The sequence below is a fragment of the Theropithecus gelada genome, chromosome 18 (genome assembly GCF_003255815.1).
Source record: "Theropithecus gelada isolate Dixy chromosome 18, Tgel_1.0, whole genome shotgun sequence".
NCBI lineage: Eukaryota > Metazoa > Chordata > Mammalia > Primates > Cercopithecidae > Theropithecus > Theropithecus gelada.
In genome coordinates this window covers 15733651-15756566 of record NC_037686.1, presented here as the reverse complement: position 1 = coordinate 15756566, position 22916 = coordinate 15733651, and the positions used below count along the sequence as shown (strand labels likewise).

The window sequence follows — 22916 nt, the reverse complement described above, 5'->3', positions numbered from 1 at the left end:
ATTCAGTAGGGAAGACAAGAGAGATAAAGATAAAACGTTTGGTTTGGGATAAAGTTTGAGGATGGATGGGAATCCAAGCAGAGATGTTGATTAGACAGATACACACTCCTCGATCCCAGGAGGCAAGTCTGGGCAGCAGCTAGAGATGAGATTTAGGAGTCAGCAGTATTAAGTAGGCACCCATGGGAATGAACATGATTGCCCAGTGGAACCGTATAAAGGTGGAAAACAAGAGGACTGAGGACAAAATCTTGAAGAAGATTTGAGAAAGAGCAGCCAGAGACAAATGAGAAAACTCGGAAGCATGCGCTGTCACTTACACCAAGGATCTCTAATCTTTCAACAAAGATGAAGAGGGCCTTGATGTTTATTAATGCCATGGGGAAATCAAACAAAGAATTGAAAAGTCCATTGGATTTAGTAACAGAATAGGCCCTGGTGACCTTGCCGAGAGCACTTACAATGGTGTTAGGATCAGGAGCCAGATTGCAATAGCTTGAAAGAGAGTGGGTAGAATCCACAAGTGTGGAGAACTCTTTCAAGAAATTCTGCAAGAAACAGAGATTTTTCTTTTTCTTTCTTTTTTTCTTTTTTTGAGAAAAAGTGTTGCCCTTGTCACCCAGGCTGGAGTGCAGTGGCACAATCTCGACTCACTGCAACCTCCACCTCTCAGGTTCAAGCAATTCTCCTGGCTCAGCCTCCTGAGTAGCCAGAATTACAGGTGCCTGCCACCACGCCCAGCTAATGTTTTATATTTTTTGTAGAGACGGGGTTTCGCCATGTTGGCCAGCCTGGCCTCGAACCCCTGACCTCACGTGATCTGCCCACCTCAGCCTCCCAAATTGCTGGGATTAGAGGCATGAGCCACCGCACCCGACCCAGAGATTCTTTTTAAAAGGCAGTGGCTGCAGCAAGGATCTGGAATTGACCAAGGGTTTGTTTGCTTTAAAATGGTAGAGACTTGAGCATCTTTAAATGACAATAGGCACTTCAACAATAAAAAGACAAAGCCTAATTTTAAAGTGGACATGTGAATAGACATTTCTCCCAAGAAGCTTACAAATGGCCAGTAAGCACCTGAAAAGATGCTTAACATTATTAGCCATGGTCTTGGAAATGCAAATACAAAACTGTAATGAGATACCACTTCATACCCGCTAGGATGGCTTTAATCAGCAAGACAATGACGAATGTTGGCAAGGATGTGGAGAAATTGAATCTGCATGCATTGCTGGTAGGAATATAAAATAACACAGTCATTTTTATTTTTATTTTTTATTTATTTATTTTATTTATTTATTTTTTGAGATGGAGTCTCGCTGTGTCGCCCAGGCTGGAGTGCAGTGGCTGGATTTCGGCTCACTGTAAGCTCTGCCTCCCGGGTTTATGCCGTTCTCCTGCCTCAGCCTCCCGAGTAGCTGGGACTGCAGGCGCCCGCCACCTCGCCCGGCTAGTTTTTTTGTATTTTTTTAGTAGAGACGGGGTTTCACCGTGTTAGCCAGGATGGTCTCAATCTCCTGACCTCGTGATCCGCCCATCTCGGCCTCCCAAAGTGCTGGGATTACAGGCTTGAGCCACCGCGCCCGGCCTAGTTATTTTTTTTAAGACATAGTCTTGCTCTGTCAGCCAGGCTGGCGTGCAATGGCACGATCTCGGCTCACTGCAACCTCTGCGTCCCAGGCTCAAGCAATTCTCCTGCCTCAGCTTCCCAAGTAGCTGGGATTACAGGCATGTGCCACCACACCTGGCTAATTTTTGCATTTTTAGTAGAGAGGGGTTTCACCATGTTGACTAGGTTGGTCTCGAACTCCTGACCTCAGGTAATCCGCCTGCCTTGGCCTCCCAAAGTGCTGGGATTATAGGCGTGAGCCACCACGCCCGGCTGATGCAGTCATTTTTAAAACCATGCTTGTCTTTCTTCAAAAAAAAATTTTTTTGTTTGTTTTTTGTTTTTTGTCTTTTTTGAGATGAAGTCTCGCCCTGTCGTCAGGCTGGAGAACAGTGGCGCGATCTCAGCTCACCGCAACCTCCACCTCCTGGGTTCAAGCGATTCTCCTGCCTCAGCCTCCTGAGTTGCTGAGACTACAGGCGCATGCCACCATGCCCAGCTAATTTTTGTGTTTTTAGTAGAGACCAGGTTTCACCATGTTGGCCAAGATGGTCTCCATCTCTTGACCTCGTGATTCGCCTGCCTTGGCCTCCCAAAGTGCTGGGATTACAGGCGTGAGCCACCGCACCCAGCCTCAAAAAGTTAAATATAGAGTTACCACATGACCCAGCAATTTCACTACTAGCAATATACCCAAGAGAAATGAAAACGTGTTCACACAAAAACTTGAACATAAAGATTCATAGCAATAGTATTCATAATAGCCAGAAAGTGGAAACAATCCAAATATCCATAAACTGATGATAAAAACAAAATGTTGGCCAGGCACAGTGGCTCATCCCTGTAATCCCAGCACTTTGGGAGGCTGTGGCGGATCACCTGAGGTCAGGAGTTTAAGACCAGCCTGGCCAACATGGTGAAACCCTGTCTCTACTAAAAATAAAAAAATCAGCTGGACGTCATTGCGGGTGCCTGTAATCCCAGTTACTGGGGAGGCTGAGGCAGGAGAATCACTTGAACCCTAGAGACAGAGGTTGCAGTGAGCCAAGATTGTACCACTGCACTCCAGCCTGGGTGACAGAGTGAGACTCTGTCTCAAAAGAAACAAACAAAAAAAAGTGTTATGTATTATAAATACCATAGATTGGGAGGCTTAAACAACAGACATTTATTTCTCACAGTTCTAGAGCTAGGAAATCTTGAGATCAAGGTGGCTGGTGAGGGCTCTTTTCCTGACTTACAGGTGGCCACCTGTGCGTGCCCCGTTTCCTCACATGACCAAGAGGGAAAGCTCTGGTGTCTCTAACTCTTTCAAGGGCATTAATTCCATCCTGGGGGCTATACCTTCACAACCTCTTTTACACTTAATTAACTCCCGAAGACGACTCCTCCTAAAATCATCACAGTGGGCATTAGGACTTGAACACATGAATTTTGGGGGGATGCAAACATTCGGTCCTCAGCCCCTGTCCCTGGCATGTCTGTCTTGTGTGTAAAATGTATTCATTCCATCCCAACAGTCCCCAGAGTCTTAGCTTGTTCCAGCATCAACTCTAAAATCCACAGTCTCATCTAAATATCTAAATCAGATACTGGGTAAGACTCAAGGTATGATTCATCCCGAGTGAAATTCTTCTCTAGCTGTGAGCCTGTGAAATCAGACAAGTTTTTTTGTGTTTTTGCTTTTGTTTTGAGACAGGGTCTCACTCTGTCGCCTGCCCAGGCTGGTACAATCATGACTCACTGCAGCCTTGACCTCCGGGGCTCAAGGGATCCTCCTGCGTCAGTCTGCCAAGTAGCTGGGACTACAGGCTTGCACCACCATGCTTGGCTAATATTTTTTATGTTTTGTAGAGATGAGGGTCTCCCTGTGTTGCCCAGGCTGATCTCAGACTGCTGGACTCAAGCAATCCTGCTTTGGCCTCCCAAAGTGTTAGGATTACAGGCGTGAGCCACCACGCCTACCTCAAACAAGTTTTGTGGTTCTAAAATACGACAGTGGGACAGGCATAGGATACATGTTTCCACCCCAAAAGGGAGAAGAAATTGGAAGAAAGGAATGACAGGTCACAAGCAAGTCCAATACCTAGCAAAGCAAATATTATTAGAACTTAAAGTTTGAGAACAATCCTCTTTGGTTCAGTGCTTTGCCTTCTGAACTCACTGAGTGGTGGGTCCTGCTTTCTGGTCCAACTGGGGCAGGGGATTGGGCTCACAAGACATTGGTGGTTAGGGCTTCAACATATGAATTTGGGGAGGAACACAAGCATTTAGTCCATAACGTGGTAATCTGTACAATGGACTATCATTCAGCCATAAAAAGGAATGAAGCACTAATACATGCTACAACATAGATGAAACTTGGAAACATATTCAGTGAAGGAAGCCAGACACACAGTGCCATATATTGGATGATTCCATTTAAATAAAATGTCCAAAATCAGCAAATCCATAGAGACAGAAAGTAGACTAGTGGTTGCCAGGGGCTGGGGAAGAGAAGGGGATGGGAAGTGATTGTTGATGGGTAGATAATCTGGAATAGATAGTGGTGATGGTTGCGCAACCTTATTATGATTGCACCAAAACCCACTGGATTGTATACTTTGAAAGGATGAATTTTATCTATGTAGATTATATCTCAAGGTTTTTTTCAATCATAATAGGGAATGTGGAGAAGGCATGGGGACGATTTTGCTGAGTGAATTTCTCAGGGAGTTGGGGGCAGTGAGCCTGAGCTGGGTTCCATTTGCTGTGGAATTAACTAGAATGGCAGAAGGAAACCTCTCCCACTGGGGTAAAGGGAAAGGAGGTGAAGTTGAGGGTTGATGTTTTGTAAAGGATGTTTTGCCCAGGATGAAGTCAGGATTTGGGGTAGGTAGAAAGGCAGCTGCCAAACCAGGTGCCAACATTTTCCGTGAATAAGGAAGAACGATCAGGAAGTGACAACTGCTAGGTGAGGTGAGGTAGAGGATGGGAAGATGGGATGACCTGAGTCTTGAAGGAGCAGAGATTTATACCCCTGAATGGAGGGGCAGTGGCCTGGAAGCCAGGTGGGCCTATTCACTGCAGTGCTGAGGTTGAGGCAGGGAGAGAGGGAGTGCTCTGCCCTAGGCTAAGGATGAAGAGGAGTTGATGACTATGAAATGGACTTCCAGAAGGCACAGAGGGAAGGTCTGTCCAGAGCAGAGTCCCAGGCCAGTCTGAGATTTGCATTAGCAACATTCTTTCATCCACCACCCATCCTGTCAAACATATTAAAATGCACCCACAGCCACAATAATAAAAGAGACTTTTTATTGTAAAATTTTTGGAAGGATTTTGTGATACTACTTTTTAAGTGATTTGGCTGTAAGTTACTCATTTAGTTGACCTTTTGTCCATTTTTCTGCAGTTGTCATAGTTGGTTGGTAACTCTCATGCAGTGAGCAGATCAGACCTACTAATGATTTTCATGTGGCATCAGTATTTTATGAATACCAAATTTAGCGGTTAATGAAGTTGACAGGGTGTCATGTTTTGCAGCTATTTAATTGAATATGTATTAACTTTGATTTGGGAACCATAGATTAACTTTTTCATTTTCATAGGCTCCTGAAAGACTCATAGGCCCTAGGCTCTGGGTCTCCAAAGCCTACGTGTAAAAAGGCCCCGCTTTGTTAGACGAGTCTGTGGAAGAATAAACAGAGCGTTATAAGTCACAATTTAGGCTCTGCTTGATGATTCAGAATCAATGTATGTAGGGCTGCTTGCATCTGAACCACACGACCCCTTTGCATCTACTTTTCATGGCTTTTCCATCATGCTGTTATCAGTGACTTCTCACGGGTACCACTTTGCCTCCAGCAAACTTCCTTTAACAACTGGCAACGCCTAATCTCTTCTGCTTGAGAACACAGACACATGTTGGTTAGAAGTATCTTTTAAAGTAAAAGGAAACTCAGAGAATTATTTTTTAAAAGGAGGCCAGGCATGGTGGCTCACACCTGTAATCCCAGCACTTTGGGAGGCCGAGGCAGGTGGCGGGTGAATCACCTGAGGTCAGGAGTCTGAGACCAGCCTGGCCAATATGGCCAATACAGTGAAACTCTGTCTCTACTAAAAAGTACAAAAATTAGCCAGACATAGTGGCATGTGCCTGTAATTCCAGCTACTCGGGAGGCTGAGGCAGGAGAATCACTTGAACCTGGGAGGCGGAGCTTGCAGGGAGTCGAGATCGCGCCACTGCACTCCAGCCTGGGTGACAGAGCGAGACTGTCTCAAAAAAAAAAAAAAAAAAAAAGAATTTCATATTTCCTTTAGGGTCTGCTATCTGTCATATGATGCTATACCCCAGCCAGGTTGGAGTTGGGTATCTTATTCTACAAAGAGTCTGTTTTGTGAATCTTATGAACTATATTTTAATGGTAATGCTGGTTAATTGTTGCGCCTAAGTTCCAAAGGGAGGAGGGTGTAATGAGGTATATCAGACCTCCCTTCCCGTCATGGCCTGAACTTTTCAGGTTTTCTTTGGGATCCCCTGGGCCAAGAGGGGGGTCCACTCAGTCAGTTGGGGGGCTTAAAATTTTATTTTTGATTTACAGGCTTAATGTTTATTAAGCATTCTGAAAATTGTAAATACTTAGCACAAAGTGGGACAGTGGATTAGAATAGCCAGTAATGTCTCAAAAACATCTTTCTGCATATAGCTTTGCAATCCATCACTACATCTTTATTTTATGTCACCTCTAATATCATAGAAATTCATTATTGAGTAGAGCTAATATTATCTTGATTGAATTAATAAGTGTACGATTGAAGTCCACATTACTCTGAACCTTTTAAAACTAAGAGTTTAAGTCTCTACCCCCTCTTAGCTTTTAATTAGAATTCCAGTTCTGTACAAATAAATTTTCCTCTGTGTTTCTTCTCCCCTTCCTTCCTGTACAATTTCTGGAAGTGTACAGATGAGCAGTGTATGAGCCAAAATTCTGACAGTAAATGGAAGGGGGCAGGTAGGGAGAGAAGAAAATATGACAAATGTGGAATATGACAAATGTGGAAGCTTACACTCAATTTTCTACAAGGTGTAAAATGTAAGATCTCAGACTCTGGACCCAAATAGACTATCAGACTTTTTCTTTTTTCTTTTTTTTTCTTTTTTTTAGACAGGGTCTTGCTCTGTCACCCAGGTTGGAGTGCAGTGGTGCCATCTTGGCTCACTGCAACCTCCACCTCCCAGGTTCAAGCAATTCCTTGCTTCAGCCTCCCGAGTAGCTGGGATTGCGCATGTGCCCCGTCACACCCAGCTAATTTTTGTGTTTTTAGTAGAGACAGGGTTTCACGTTGTCAGCCAGACTGGTCTCAAACTCCCGAGCTCGAGTGATCCTCCTGCCTCAGCCTCCCAAAGTGCTTGGGATTACAGGCGTGAGCCACCGTGTCCAGTCCAGACTTGCATTTATTTATGTATTTATTTATTTATTTATTTATTTATTTATTGGTGGGTGGGGGACAGAGTCTCTTTCTGTCACCAGACTGGAGTGCAATGGCATGATCTTGGCTCACTATAACCTCCGCCTCCTGGATTCAAGCAATTCTCCTGCCTCAGCCTCCTGAGTAGCTGGGACTTCAGGTGCGCGCCACGATGCCAAGCCAATTTTTGTATTTTTAGTAGAGACGGAGTTTCACCATGTTGGCCGGGATGGTCTCGATCTCTTGACCTCATGATCCGCCGTCCTGGGCCTCCCAAAGTGCTGAGATTACAGGCATGAGACACTGCGCCCAGCCCAAACTTGGATTTAAATCTCAGCTCTGTTATTTGGATGAGCCAAGATCCCTACTGCGTGACCTTGACTAACTCATTCCTATGCTCAATTTCTTCATCTTAAAAATGAGAATAATAGGCCAGGCATGGTGGCTCATGCCTGTAATCGCAGCACTTTGGGAGACTGAGGCAGGTGGATTACTTGAGGCCAGGAGTATGAGATCAGTCTGGCCAACCTGGCGAAACGCTAGCTCTACCAAAAGTACAGAAATTAGCCAGGCATGGTTAGTGTCAGGCATGGTTGCAGTGAGCCAAGATTGCACCACTGCACTCCAACCTGGGCAACAAATTGAGACTCCATCTAAAAGAGGGAAGGGGAAGGGAGAGGAAGGGAGGGAAAGGGAGGAGGGGAGGGGCCTTCCTTTAAGAAGTAAAAAATAAAAGAAAACATGGGACTAGGCTGGGTGCAGTGGCTCATGCCTGTAATCCTAGCGCTTTGGGGGGCCAAGGTGGGCGGATCACTTGAGCTCAGGAGTGCGAGACCAGCCTGACCAATATGGTGAAACCCATCTCTACCAATAATACAAAAATTAGCCAGGCATGGTAGCAGGTGCCTGTAATCCCAGCTACTTGGGAGGCTGAGACAGAAGAATCGCTTGAACCTGGGAGGAGGAGGTTGCAGTGAGCCGAGATCGTGCCACTCCACTCCAGCCTGGGTGACAGAATGAGACTCTGTCTTAAAAAAAAAAAGAAAAAATGGGAATAATTATATTAGTTATACATTACTTAACAACAAGGACACATTCTGAGAAATGCACGTTAGGTTATTCCTTCATTGTGCAGACATCAGAGAGTGCACTTACTACAGACGTAGAGAGTGTAGCCAACTGCACACCTAGGCTCTATGGTGTAGCCTATTGCTCCTAGGTGACAAAACTGTACAGCATGCTCCTGAATGGAATACTGTAGGCAGTTGATACACAGTGGTGAGCATTTGCATATCTAAACACACGTAAATGAAGAAAAGGTACAGTAAAAATATGGTATTATAATCTTAGGGGGCTACCATCATATATGCAGCCTATCATTATATATTACGTGACTACTACCTCATGGGGCTGCTCCTGGAATTAAATGAGTTAAAGCAGTAAATTGTTTGGCACACTGCCTGATGCAGAGCAAGATCTCAACTTAGTTGTCCTTGCTGTTACTTAGAAAGTTGCAACCAGCAAGCCTGAGAGAAGCTCCTTGGTTTTATTGTAGTGATCAGAAAAATCAAGAAAGAGATGAAATAGTAATAGCATGCTTGGTAAAGAGCTTTACAGCTTCTGTGACGTATTTTCATGTGCACCGTCTCCTTTAAAGGCTGGAGGACTGGCCCCATCTCTCGCCACACCATTTATGATTATGTGCATGTCATACCCAGAGGAGATTTGGAAGTTATCCAGGGAATGTGATGTCTATAGACCCCAAACAGAAGGAAGGTTGGGGACTTTCCATCTTAGCTGGAGAGGAGCTTGGGATGGAGGATAGGAAAGAGGTCACCAGGGTCACTGCTGCCTTACTTCTTGCTGTCCACAGAAGAATTCCACGGGAGACAGAACAGTGTGATGGGGAGTTAAAGGGCAGCCTCAAGCAAGAGACTGTCTGTTGCTGAAGCCTGACTTGCCATTTCTCACTTACCTCATCTGTAAAATGGGATCATCCCAGTGCCCACTTCACTGAGCAAGGATGAGGATGAAATAAGCTAGTGTGTGCAGAAGGTATGCCACGTGGTCCAGAGTAAGCACTTTGCACTGAGTGAGCTCAAGATTTCTGACCTCCAGTAAATGTGCCGGCCATAGGGTGACAGGAGCACCTGCCCATTTCTTTGCTAGACATTGCCACCTAGATGCCCCATAGGCACTTGAAACCCAGCTTGTCCAACCCTGAACTCATCATTTTTTTCCAAAGTCTGTCCTTCATACAGTGTTTCCAACCTTCATGAATTGGCACCAAGATCAGCCAGGCACTGGAACCAGAAATCAGGAGTCAATCCACTCTCCTATTCCCTCCTCTCCTGCGCATACAATCACAGACCAAGGCTGTGCAGTTTAGCTCCTTAAAATGTCTCCAGTCTGTCCAGTCTTCCCATTCCCGCTGTTGCTTCCTCTTAGTAAATTAAGCCCTTGACAGAAAATGAAATATAGCTTTTCACAAAGCTCAGTTTCTAGAACCTTATAGGAAACCAGGATGTCCAGCCTGGCTGGAGAGGAATCCCCAAGGCCATCCTAAAGGGAGGCGAGGCCCCAGCTAGAGATCTTGTCATGACGGCAGACACTTGCTGTTTGCGGATGGGCTTTTGAAGGTATTTGGGGTTAAAGTGAAATGACAGAGTCCCTGCAAATGAATTACAGTTTATCATTCTTGTGTGTTTACCTTTCAGGAAAAGCTAGCAGAGCTGTTCCCTGGTGCATATTACATTGTCTGCCTGATTCACCCTCCCAGACTTCATTTTGGCCTTGTGCAATCTCTTTGTTAAAAGACTTTGTTTCATGATTCATTATACAGGTCAAACCTCCCTTGCCATTGCTTTGCCTAGTTACTGACAGCTGGAACAAATTAGACCTAGCCTGGTTCCTAAGCTGCAGTGCTGGTGTGAACACCATGGTTGCAGTTTGCCTTGAAAACTCCAGGACAGCAAATTTACACCTTTAGGAAAGGCGAATTGTTAACCTGAAATTGGAGGTGATTTTTTTTTCCTCCTAAATGAGCCAGGAAACTATTCAAAGTATGTTTGCTATTAGCTTATCACTCCCCACCTTGCCGTTCTCTCATTCAAGTATGCACAAGGGCATACACCTGCGTATGTGCTGAAGGACTTCTGAAATGAAATCCTCACACCCACAAATACTGCTGCCACTCTCCTTTCGTTTTAGAGGGCTTTGTTGAGTAGCTGAAATTGTTGGTATTTTCTTTTGAGCTTAGAGAAGCATTGTATTTAATGCAATATCAACATATTTAAAAGACATACTGTGCAAAAGGCCTTTTGAGTCAGGTAGATGTTTTAAACCCACTCACAAAAAAAGTGCTTTTATTAAACAATGTGAATACTTTTATAAAATTTCCTAAGACCATCAAAATTATTTATTAGTACCAATACTCTGGATTTAATTTTGCCTATTGATTCTGACTTTGTAAAGAAAAGTAAATGGAGGAAAGGAAACTCGCACTTAATCAGCATTTATGGTGTGTTGGGTACAATATCAGGCAAAAATCAGCATCATTTACTACTGTCAACTTCAAGGCAGGTACTGTGATCTCCATCTAAGCAAGAGGAAACCGAGACTCCCAAGGGCCAACTTACTTTTCCAGGGCTGGGGTGAGCTGTCTGGTCCCAAAGCCAGTTCCTCCCTTTCATGGACTGTTCTCTACAAACTCATATCAATTATTTTAGAAAAGAAGAATGTACTGCAGTTAGCTCTGCTACCCATTTGGAAGACCTGTTTTCTACTTCCATGCTTTCCATGGGTATGGCTCCAAAATTAACTTTGTAGCTTTAAAATAACCTAGCAGGCCCAGTGCCGTGGCTCACGCCTATAATCCCAGCACTTTGGGAGGCTGAGGTGGGTAGATTGCTTGAGCCCAGGAGTTCGAGACCAGCCTGGGCAACATAGCGAGAACCTGTCTACAGAAAATAAAATAATTAGCCAGTCATGGTGGCATGTGCCTGTGGTCTCAGCTACTCAGGATTCTGAGGTGGGAGGATAGCTTGAGCCTGAGAGGTTGAGGCTACAGTGAGTCATAACTATGCCACTGCACTCCAGCCTGGGCAGCAGAGTGAGTCCCTGTCTCAAACAAACAAAGTGATCCAACAGTGGAATGAAGGATCCATATGAGGACATGTAATGGCATTATTTGCCCCAAGTTCCTTGTTCTCAACACAAACCTCTGGCAAGTTCCAGCTGAAGCAAAGAAAATTAGATGGAGGGCCGGGCGCGGTGGCTCATGCCTGTAATCCCAGCACTTTGGGAGGCTGAGGCAGGAGGATCACGAGATCAAGACCATCCTGGCCGACATGGTGAAACCCTGTCTCTACTAAAAATACAAAAATTAGCTGGGCGTGGGGGCGCATGCCTGTAGTCCCAGCTACTCAGGAGGCTGAGGCAGGAGAATCGCTTGAACCCGGGAGGGGGAGGTTGCAGTGAGCCGAGATTGCGCCACTGCACTCCAGCCTGGCAACAGAGTGAGAATCTGTCTCAAAAACAAAACAAACAACAAAAGAAAATTAGGTGGAGGGAAAGTGAAACAGTCACACAGGTAGATGGAATCAGATAGAAAGCGTTGAGGGCTTAGGAAAAGGGCAGGTAAACTCCTGGGAGAAGTCAGAATTGGGAGACGTCTTGCCCCACTTAGAGGTGAAGAAAGATTTGGAATGTTTCCGGGAGGAAATAGCATTTGAGCAGAGCCTTGGCCTTGAAGGATGGAGGAAAATTCATTTCAAGCAAAAAGGAAACTGGGTGAACAAAAACACAACAGAGGCAGGAAAGTGAGAACATTAGTGGGAAATAGGTTATTAACAGTGCTGGATTATCAACAACACTGCTCTTCAGATCCATATGGTGGCTCAGGTGTCTGGAATCCAACAGCGTTCATTCTGTTATTACAGTCGTCTATTGCTGGAGGAGCAATCTTTCAAATGATGCTACACATCTGGATGTTCTCCTTTCTGAATGTTATTATCTATGTGCATAGAAGCAGTCATGTTAACTGACATCAATTTTAAGATCCTGTTTCATTTTGTTCTTGCAGAAGGAAACTCCACTTGCCAACGCTGCATTCTGGGCAGCCAGGAGAGGAAACCTGGCGCTGCTGAAGCTGCTGTTGAACAGCGGCCGGGTGGACGTGGACTGCAGAGACAGCGTACGATGGTTCGGTAGATGCATGCCCAGCATCTGTGGGCAGAGGAGCACCTCAGGAATACATTCCCCTTTACGATGCTTATTTACTTCATGTGTTTGCTTGCTTTACCCTTTTTAAAACATCCAAGGTACTGTGGTGAACTTAAAAACATGCTGAGGGAAGTCAGAAAGAAAAGGAAACAATTAAAGGCATAAAACAGAAGGCAACCACAATAGGGAAAGAGGCACTTTGAAGGGAATCAGAATTGGCAGATTACAAGAAGAAAAGCCTGTTTAGTGAACGAATTCAAGCCAACCACTTTCATGAAAAGATGGAGATAATTTAGAGCACAAGTGGGCTGCCATGGATGTGGGCGTTATGTTTCTTCTACAAGGATGAGAAAACAAAAATTGAAGCCTCCCCCCGGGCTTTTATCCTTTCATTACCTCTTGCAAACATAAGTACACTAATTGGCAATTTAAAAGGGGAAACAAAAATAGATACTAGTGCCCACCGGCAGATACCACTTAGAGTGCCTTCCCATCCCCAGCTAGAGGCAATCATTTTTCTGTCCTCAGCAAGACTTCTCATCTCTGGGGACCAAGAGGACCTCCAGTGAGGAAAGGGAGCAAGCAGTGATGTTTTGATTTTAGGATTTGAATAAAAATGTTTCAAAGGAGTTTTGTTTTCCTAAAAACAGGGTGTGCCATTTCCAGCTTTTATTGTACAAATTTGGTTCAGTGAAATCCACCACCAGCCCAAAAGTGAAATAGCAGTTTGCCCCAGTTGGCCCCGTTGGGGCATCAGGGCAGGATATCTTTGGTTTACAGGATATCTTTGGTTACACCTCCAGACCCACTCCACCCCCTTCTCGCTCTTAGTCCCACAGTCTGAACTGTATGTACTACTTCAGCAGACTCACTTCCCTCTGGCCTCCAGTGGTGTTTGGCCCATAGGAGCATCTGCAGGAGTCAGAGAGTGGGAGGAGAGGGATGTCAGGGAGCCCAGCGCCCTCCCTGTTTCTGTCTGGCAGCAGCGCCCCACTGTTCTCTGCATCCTGGGAGCCACTCCCTTGCCCTGGCACCTTCAGGCTTCGGCTGGTCATGGACTCCCACTGTTCCTAAATCCCAGTACTATGCTGTTCTTTCTAGATGCCCTATGCCCAAGCCTCAGCTTAATAGTCTCTTTATTCCACTTTCTTCCAATTATCCCAATTTGAATGTACCATCTGTTCCTTGCCAGAACTCGGGCTGTTGTCAGGTCTTGGGCATCTGTGAACTGGCCATCTCGGTCTTATTTGGGTTTTATGGGATTGGTTCCTACACCACAGTGGGAAAACCACAGGGCAGAAACACCAGTTGTCACTGTGGCCAACATGGCGAAACCCCGCCTCTACTAAAAATACAAAAATTAGCCGGGCATGGTGGCAGGCGCCTGTAATCTCAGCTACTCAGGAGGCTGAGGCAAGAGAATCGCTTGAACCTGGGAGGCGGAGGTTGTAGTGAGCCAAGATCATGCCATCACACTCCAGCCTGGGAGACAAGAGTGAGACTTTGTCTCAAAAAAAAGAAATGCCATAGAGCCCCACTAAGAAGCCATTAGCTTTTCATTACTTTGCTACTTTACCTGTACTTTTTACATAAAGCCAACAAGACTTTCACAAAACTCACATGGCCATTGGCAGAAGTCAACAAAAGCCAGATGACAGCCTAACATTGAATTATCGTAATGTTATTTTAATATCTGACACTTACTGAACTAATATCTACCATTACTGTGTTAACCATATTGCCTGACTTATCTCATTCACTAATTTAATCAGGCGGATACTTTTATTATTCCCCCATATTTCAGAAGAAGAGAATGAGACTGAAGGGTTACATGATGTGCCCAAGATCATACTGTCAGTGACTACTCAGCAATACTGCCTTCCTACAAAATCCCATAGATGAAAATAACACGAAGCCTCCAAATTTCACTTAATTACCCTATACCTAATGAGCCTCCCCTGTGTGCAGAGCCATCTGTCTCTCTCATCGTCCACTTCTGAGCAGCAGGTTGCTGAATATGCAGAGGTGGTAGCTAAGAATTTCAAGTGCTTGAAAACAACTGTAAGTCAAACTGCAAATGCCCACTTCAATTAGAAGGGTCCATATCACATGGTACACCTCAAGTCCTTGAATCTTAGAGCTGGGACAGACTTTGGTGATCGTCCCATCCAACCTCTCATTTAAAAAAATGAAATAAATGAGTCCAAGTAATTGTAAGCAAATTGCCCAGGTTACAGTGTTGGTCAGTGACAGCCACCTGGGTTTAGCCCCCACAGCTCCTGACTCTCAGCTCTCTAGTCTCTCATTTCACCTAGTGCCATACATCTTTACCTGAATCATTTTGAAGATGAAGACTTTTAAATACAGAAAATCAGATGGTACCATTTAATTTTTTCTTTTGCATTAATAGCAATGTTTTGGCTCAGGAATCATTTAATAGGAATCATAAAATGAGAGCATTAAATCATCGCTGCCTTAAAATGCAATAACTATGGTTCCTTTGGACTGTGCTTCTGAAGGTAATGGAAGTAAGTGAATTTTTAGATTGAAAATTCCAACCTCAGCAATTTGTCGCTTTGCTTTTTCCCGTCTAGGCTGCATGATGAGATTATTCATGAGCACTTTCATCACTGCAGGGAATTTTGCCCTTGGGTGTGTTCTGAGTGGAGCTGACATCTCTGCAGCATCTTTTCTAGGACCCTTCTCTCTGACATAGCAGTGGCCTAACTGTTCATCTGTCTCTCCTCCATCCAGCACGGCACCACGCTCCTGATGGTTGCTGCCTACGCTGGCCACATAGACTGTGTGAGGGAACTGGTTCTGCAAGGAGCAGACATCAATCTCCAGAGAGAGGTAGGTCAGGCTTTGTACTTGAAGAAAAATGACCAGGCTCAGAGATCTGAAGTTTTCATAACAGTGAACTGGTATAGGGGACAAGAGCCATCATTGCTTTTCTCCCACATTAAAGCCCATTGAAGAGTTTATTGTGCCTACAATGAGGTCCAGCAACATACTAGCAGTTACAATGCATTTGAGCGTAGCTTGTCGGGCACATCTGAGGTAACCAAACCTCTTACCACCTGCCTATAAACACTCACACTTTTTTTTTTTTTTGGTCAAGCTTAAATCAGTTCTTTATTCTTCCCTTGGGATGAGATACTGTAGGATTTATAGCATTTTCATCTAGATCATTATATTTTTAGAAGAGTTGAGTCACCAGCGTATTTGTAATGAGACTCACTTGCTAGGATGTCTCAATCATCCTCCCCAAACCATGTTTTCAAAGGACTGCTCTGTAACTGGCCATGAATTAAATAAGCTCTCCTGAAAAAAGCCATATGGGTCAACACTGGACAAAAATGTGAGCCTGTTCCCACACTTCATTCGAAGACAATCCTGGGAGTTTGGTCTTGCTTGAGGATCCATTCTTGGTCTAATCTAGAGAAGCAGAAGGGAGGCTGGACTTTTTTTTCTTTCTTCTTTTTTTTTTTTTTTTTTTTTTTAGACGGAGTCTTGCTCTGTGGCCCAAGCTGGAGTGCAGTGGCGCTATCTCGGCTCATGCAACCTCCGCCTCCCGGGTTCAAGTGATTCTCCCGCCTCAGCCCCCGAGTAGCTGGGACTACAGGTGTGTGCCACCACACCAGGCTAATTTTCTGTATTCTTAGTAGAGATGGGGTTTCACCATGGTGGCCAAGATGGTCTCGATCTCCTGACCTCGTGATCCACCCACCTCAGCCTCCCAAAGTGCTGGGATTGCCTAGGCCAGGACATTTTGACATACTTTGGGGCTCAGTTCTGAGAAGGCTCCATCCATATATTTCCAAGCTGACGTAGGACCTGGTAAACTAATCTTTGTGGAGACACACACTGAGATCATCCCTAGAGTGCATCTGACCTCTCAGTTCACACTGACTCAGACCTGAGATGGGCTTCCTGGGCAAGTCCAGACTGAACCACTTGGTTTTCCTCAGTCCAGCCTTATTTTATCCCAGGTCCTGCCTTGCAACATTTTAGAAAGACAATTCACCAGCCAAACTTCCGTCAAGCCAGTATATCGTATATCTCATTCTTCCAGCCTGGACCGTCACCTCTGAGTGGAGCAAATTAAGACACGTCAGGTCTCAAGACTGTCTCAAGAGTTCCAGGTGTAACATACGCCTGGGCAACATAGCAAGACCCCATCTCTACAAAAAAATTTAAAAATTTAGCCAGACATAGTGGTCCACACCTATAGTACCAGTTACTTGAGATGCTGAGATTAGAGGCTTATTTAAGCCCAGAAGTTACAGGCTACAGTGAGCCATGATTGCACTACTGCACTCTAGCATGGGCAACGCAGCGAGACCCTGACTCAAAAACAGAGTTCCAAGGCACATCCGGATGTCCTTCCCACCACCCGTCTGGGTGTTGGAGGCCTTGGCTGTGGACCATGAAAGAGTAACATGCAGAATCTGGGTCTGGGTCTCTGTGGCCCTGGATCAACAGGCCTGGTCTATTGAGAGGAACAGTATAAAGAGACTACAGCAAATGCAATCTTCTCACAAACAGATTCTTTGTTGCAGTTTCCATAACACTAGATCGTTGTTTTAGGCCATTTTCACTTCAGCACTTAATTTTCCTGTGGGATGAAAGTATCTGGACTCATTTAGAATTATAGTTTAAAATTACTTTAATCTTTTTATTTTTCCTCTCTGCTTTATGGTCTTTGTTTATTACAACTTTAAAGACAGATTTTCTCTAATAAAAACAATATGGTCCAGATCTGGTTTACTTTAAAAACTTTATCCTGAAGGACAAATTCAACAGGCACAAAAATCTCTCTGAAACAACTGAGAAAAGCAGCTAGAAGAGAGAAGTATTTGATTTCTAGCCAGTCTATGGTTTCTATGGTTTTATATTTATCCATGTGGTTCCAGTTGCTCAACTAATCTTGGAGATGAAAACTCTCGCAGCACTGAGAACAAAAGCCTTTGAAGATTTACCAAAGTGTATTCAGCTTAATGGTAACTTGTGTGGCTCAAATGATGGTGCTGTGTAAGTTCCTGGAAGTCCTTGAATTTCCTGAGACTGTGTCAGTCTGGAGCAAGAGGGCTGCCAAGCCAAAGGCAGACCCCATCCTCCTGTACCAGTTTTGGAAGCTGAAATAGTGCCTTGCAGTGCTTTGAAACTTACTCCTATGGCAGACTTCTGCCTTGATCCATTGTTAATCCACTTTGTAGTATCAGAATATTTGTCTCCTGAAAAACTACCTGCCACTCTGCTTAGGTCAGCTCTCTAGATACACAGAGCTTGCTAGAGAGACAAACTGAAGCTAATGTTCCTGAAACACTATTGCTTTAAAGAACCCACAATTGGCTGATGATACCTCTCAGGCATAGGAGCTGCAAATGCAGCTGGCATGAAGCCTGAAGTAAGGCACACATATTTAAAACTTTCATGCACATTCCAGACTAAGGTCTAGGTCCTATTGTCTATGGATTGCTGCATTGAGGTACTGAATGATTGATAGTAGTATGTATGTTCTAAAATCAACTCAAACTGCTCTAATAATGATTTATGTAATTAATGTGTCAAGAAAGCCTATTGAAAAACAAATTCTTTTACTAAGGAAACAACTTCTAGAAAAGATCTTTGGTAGTCTCTACAATTTAATGTCTGTTGAGAAAGTGGGAGTTTTCCTACTCTAGCCAAGTTTCTTCCTCTAGAACTATTGATTCCCTAAGGTTTCTGGAACCCAGCATCCTCAACTGTACCAAAGCAGTGGGAGGATGCTTCCCACTTATTTCTGTGGGAACCAAGGAGAAAATCACACCTGCACTGCAGGCAGAAAGGCCCTGTGAATGGTCACAATGCCTGTGCCTTCCTGAGACAGAGTCTGGCTGAGGGCACAGCCTGATGTGGGTTATATCTATCTGGGAAGGTGTTACATGTTCTCCCTCAGTGGTGGTCATATCAGCACCCTAGATTCTTGTAATCTCCCAGGATAGAAGGCAAGAGAGATTGTCAGATAGCAAAGAGAAAGTTTGTTTAGCTTGTGCATAAGGGAACCAGGTTCCGTTATGGAAAGGAAAAGGGTTGATTGCTCCCCAAGAGAAGTATGTGGGTTTGTTTTATAGGGCCTTTTTAAAGGGAAGGGTTTAGTTGGGGCATGTATAGGAGGGGTTTCTGCAGCACTTGCACAGTAGCTCAATATGCTTTTTTAAGGATCGCATGTAAGATTAGCATTTTAAATCTCTACCTTCAGGTGTGATTTTTAGCATTAAGATAAGGAAGAGGTGACTGTAAGTTGAAGTTTAAGTCTAACTCTGCATGCAGGGCACCAGGAAGTCCCTACCCACCTAAAGTGAGAATTGTGGTTGGTCTTTTGTTGCTGATTGGCTGTCACAGGATCCTTAGGGTGTCACTTTGCCAGCAGGAAATCTCCATGGCTGGCAGTGCCTTCCGCCCGAGTGTTGCTCAGGCCCGTTGGGCTCATTCTGCCCACTTGGCCCAGCAGGCTGCACTCAGTTCACCCTACCAGCCCAGATCCCACACCTGCCACAGGCAAGCCAGGTGTGTGAGCAAGCATGGGGTCCAGCCACTGCACACAACCAGGCATGCCAGCTGTGGTGAGGCTGGCAGCTCCAGGGACTGGCACAGGCACCAGCTCTGTGTGAGGCTGTGGCTGGACCAGGTGTACCGCAAGTGGCTTCCACTGCAGGCACCAGGGAATGTAGTGGTGCCTGGAAGCTTGGAGATGCCAGGAATCGCAGAACCCCAAAGAGGGTATCATAGCCCTGTCTCAGGGAGCCCCTAGGTCTGGGCTCCCCGAAGGGCCACAGCTCTTCTCTCCTCATCACCTGCAATGTGGTGAGCAGAAGGCATGTTTCAGCCCTGTTCGTGTTATAAACAGGGTCATTCAGCAGGTCCCAAATTCTTGTCCCACATCCAAGAAGAATGAGGTATGCAAACAACTGGAGGGTGAACAAAGTGGAGAGGAGCTTCGTTGAGTGACAGAACAGCTCCCAGGAGACCCGAAGTGGGTGACTCCTTTCTGCAGCCAGGTTGTTCTAACAAGTGTTCAGCTCTCAGTGGGGAGGAGACCCATAGTGGGTAGCTCCTTTCCACAGGCAGGTCATCCTGACGATTTGAGGAGACCCAAAATTGGTAGCTCCTCCCACAGCCAGTAGTCCCGACATCTGTGTCCAGCTCTCAGCAGAGAGGAGACCCACAGTGTGTAGCTCCTTCCCGAAGCTGGTAGTCCTGACCTATGTGTCCAGCTCTCAGTGGACAGGAGACTCACAGTGGGTAGATCCTTCCAGCAGCTGGTAGTCTGGACATCTTTTTGAATCTGGCTGAGTCAGAGATTTTTATGGGCTCAGAAAGGAGGGGTGTGTGCTGATTGGTCCATGGCAAACCATGGGTAGGAACGTGTCTGCCTCCCACCATCAACATGCCATCCACAGCACCCAGGCTGTTCCTGTCAAGGGGCGCCTACAGGCCCACACCTAGCTGCCCTCAGCCCCTCGGCCTCCCTCCTGTGCTTGTCAGCACCCGAAGTCTGGAGGGAGCCAAGGTCGGGGACAAGGCTGGCATGTCAGTACCACCTCAAGCACGCACACCTCAAGCACGTACTTGCCTAGCCAGGTTATGACAGACAGCACCCAGGTTCGGCTACAACTTTGCTCCGCACCGGAGCAGGTGCTGGGAGTGGGGAGAGGCCAGGGAGCAGGAGCAGGCACTTCCAAGCCTGCGGGGGAAATGGGGGCTTCCCAGGCCCAGAGAGCACAGGGATGCCCAGAACTGGAGCTGCAGCTGGGCATGGCTCTCCCACCCATCAACTCAGTAGGGGACAGGGCTCCCACCTGCTTCCAGCTCCCGCTGGACCTGAGGAGCGTGCAGCCCCAGCCGTACCTCCCCCGTGGCAGCCTGCACTTCGCAGCCGCTGCTCCAGACAGGCCGCCACTGCAATCAGTGAGATGTTAGGCAAGCTACAGCTTGAGTAAGGGGCTTTTTTTTTTCTAGACCACATTTAAAAACAGGCAAACAAGTGGGTGGATCCTGCCTGTCTCAGTGGATCTTATTGTCCCCACTCCCATCCCACACATGCATGCACACACACACATATTCACAGAGACACCCAGGCCCTTAGGAACAAGTTTGAAGCATGATCACTAGCTTATAGGCCAGGCTGTCCTCAGCTTTTTACACGTGAGCCAGACCTACCACCTTAACAGCTTTGGGTAAACTATGGAAAAAGGGGTTTCTTTTCACTGTGTCTGGTAAGGTGTAGTATTAGCTTTGTCCCAAGCTCCAAGCTCAGAAGTGAAGAGTGCCTCTATAGGAAAAATGTATGTTGCGCACAAGAATGGTTCATGATTTTGCCCATATTACACAGTGGTTTGGGTACCAATCTTTGAGTAGGCTTGTAAAAGTAGATAGGAAGGGAGGATGCTAAAAACCGTCTCAGAATATCATGATCAGTTTACATTTTAGAATCAGGCTGTTTCTTGTTATTATGTCCCATTTTGAGAAATGATTTGAGCTCATTTTGACTCTGGGCTTGCAATTGGAGAAGTTTGTGGGTGAATTACTTATTTTCCTTCTTGTACAAGTAGTCTTCCACTCTGGGGCACTAAACGTTGTAATTTGAATTCTTCCCTGTATTAATGAATACTAGTGTTTACCAAACACTATACCAAATATCTCGAGTTTCCAAGGGCTGCTGTGACAAATTAACACAAGCTGGGTGGCTTCGAATATCAGGAATTTATTCTCTCGGATCTGGAGGCCAGAAGTCCAAAATCAAGGTGTGGGCTGTGCCACACTGCCCCTGGAGGCTCCTGCGGGGATTCGCTTCCCGGCCTCTTCCAGCCCCTGGTGGCGGTCAGCACTCTCTCCTCATGGCCACAGCTCTCCAGTCTCTGCCTGTGTGGTCACATTGCCTTCTCTCTGGGTCAAATATCCCTCTGCCTCACTTTAAAAAAAACTTTTATTGTTTTTTATTGTGGTAAAATACACATAATGTAAACTTAAACCCTTAGCCATTTTTAAGTGTGCAGTCTTATTAAATGCATTCATAATGTTGTACAACCAGCATCACCATCCATCTATCTCTATAACTCTTTTCATTTTGTAGAACTACACAACTCTGTATCCATTAACAATAACTTCCTATACTCCCCTTCCCCCAGCCCCTGGCAACCAGCATCCTACTTTCTGGTTCTATGACTCTGACAACTTTAGATATCACAGTAGACTGGGTACAGTGGCTCATGCCTGTAATCCCAGCACTTTGGGAGGCCAAGGTGGGCAGCTCACTTGAAGCCAGGACTTTGAGACCAGCCTGATCAACATAGTGAAACCCTGTTTCTACTAAAAATACCAAAAAAACCAGCCAGGTGTGGTGGCACATGCCTATAATCCCAGCTACTTGGGAGGCTGAGGCATGAGAATCACTTGAACCTGGGGGGCAGAGGTTGCAGTGAGCTGAGATGGCGCCACTGCACTCCAACGTGGGTGACAGAGCAAGACTCTGTCTCAAAAAAAAAAAAAAAAAAAAAAAAAATCACAGTAGAATCATATAGTTGTTGGCCTTTTGTGACTAGTTTATTTCACTTAGCATAATGTCACCAAGACTCATCCATGTTGTAGCATGTCAGAATTTCCTTTCTTTTTAGCTACATAATAGTCCGTTGTATGGATACATCACATTTTGCTTGTCCGCTCATCCATAGATGGACACTTCGGTGGCTTCCACATTTTAGCTATTGTGAGTAGTGCCTCTGCCTCACTCTTAGGACACTTGTCATTAGATTTAGGGCCCACCCAGATAACCCAGGACAAGCTCGTCTCAAAATCCTTAACTTAATCACGTCTTTTGCCATAGAAAATAATATTCACAAGTTTTAGGATGGGGACAGATCTTTTGAGGAGCCACCATTCATCCCATTTCACTAAGAATAAAGTTTTCCTTTCCTTCTGTCACTTCTCTGACCAAAAAATAAGAATCTGTTCCAATGTAGCCCCTTCCTAGGCTAGAAGGTTTCTATGCAAGGATATTGTTTTGTTTTCTTTGCAGATGTTCTAATCAAATGTAATGTAACCAAATGTCTTTCAAAACTAGCCTCTCCCTCTCTCCCAGTCAGGTACAACTGCCCTATTCTTTGCCGCCCAGCAAGGCCATAATGATGTCGTGAGATTTCTCTTTGGATTTGGAGCATCCACTGAATTTAGGACCAAAGTAAGATAACCTTCTCGATTTTGTATTATGTTGAAGAATTTCAGCAGCCATGAGTATTGCTTTTCTCCTCAACTATGGTACGAATTTGTGTTTCCCTTTTTACAAGATTCTCAAACCTAAGTAAGTGGATTTCCTCAAGGTTCCTTGTAATGGTTCAGGGGTAGCTCTAAGGGTTCCATTCAAAACATTACATTTTTACTCGGGGCTCACAATTGGAAAATTGTATGGGGAATAACTTCTATCCTTTCCTGAACTGATACCTTTCTACTGTAGAACACTAAATTTTGTAACCAGGAGCAGTGGCTTTCTAATTTTCCCTGTTTCCATGTTCTTTTTCCCACTTCAGATTAATTCTGATACTATGATAGGAATTGTTGGAAGTATTAATCTGATCCTACTAGATCTGAGACATTT

General features: G+C 45.2%; 1 protein-coding gene across 2 annotated transcripts in view; it reads left to right on the top strand.

Annotated features, from left to right (window-relative positions):
* ANKRD29 (ankyrin repeat domain 29) overlaps positions 1–22916 on the top strand; it is a 64056-nt gene that overhangs the window by 1531 nt on the left and 39609 nt on the right. For both annotated transcript variants that reach the window (XM_025365702.1, XM_025365701.1), the window contains exons 2-4: positions 12141–12251; positions 15035–15133; positions 22404–22502. In XM_025365702.1, the coding sequence (XP_025221487.1) occupies positions 12141–12251; positions 15035–15133; positions 22404–22502 (309 nt within the window). The remainder of the gene's footprint in view (positions 1–12140; positions 12252–15034; positions 15134–22403; positions 22503–22916) is intronic.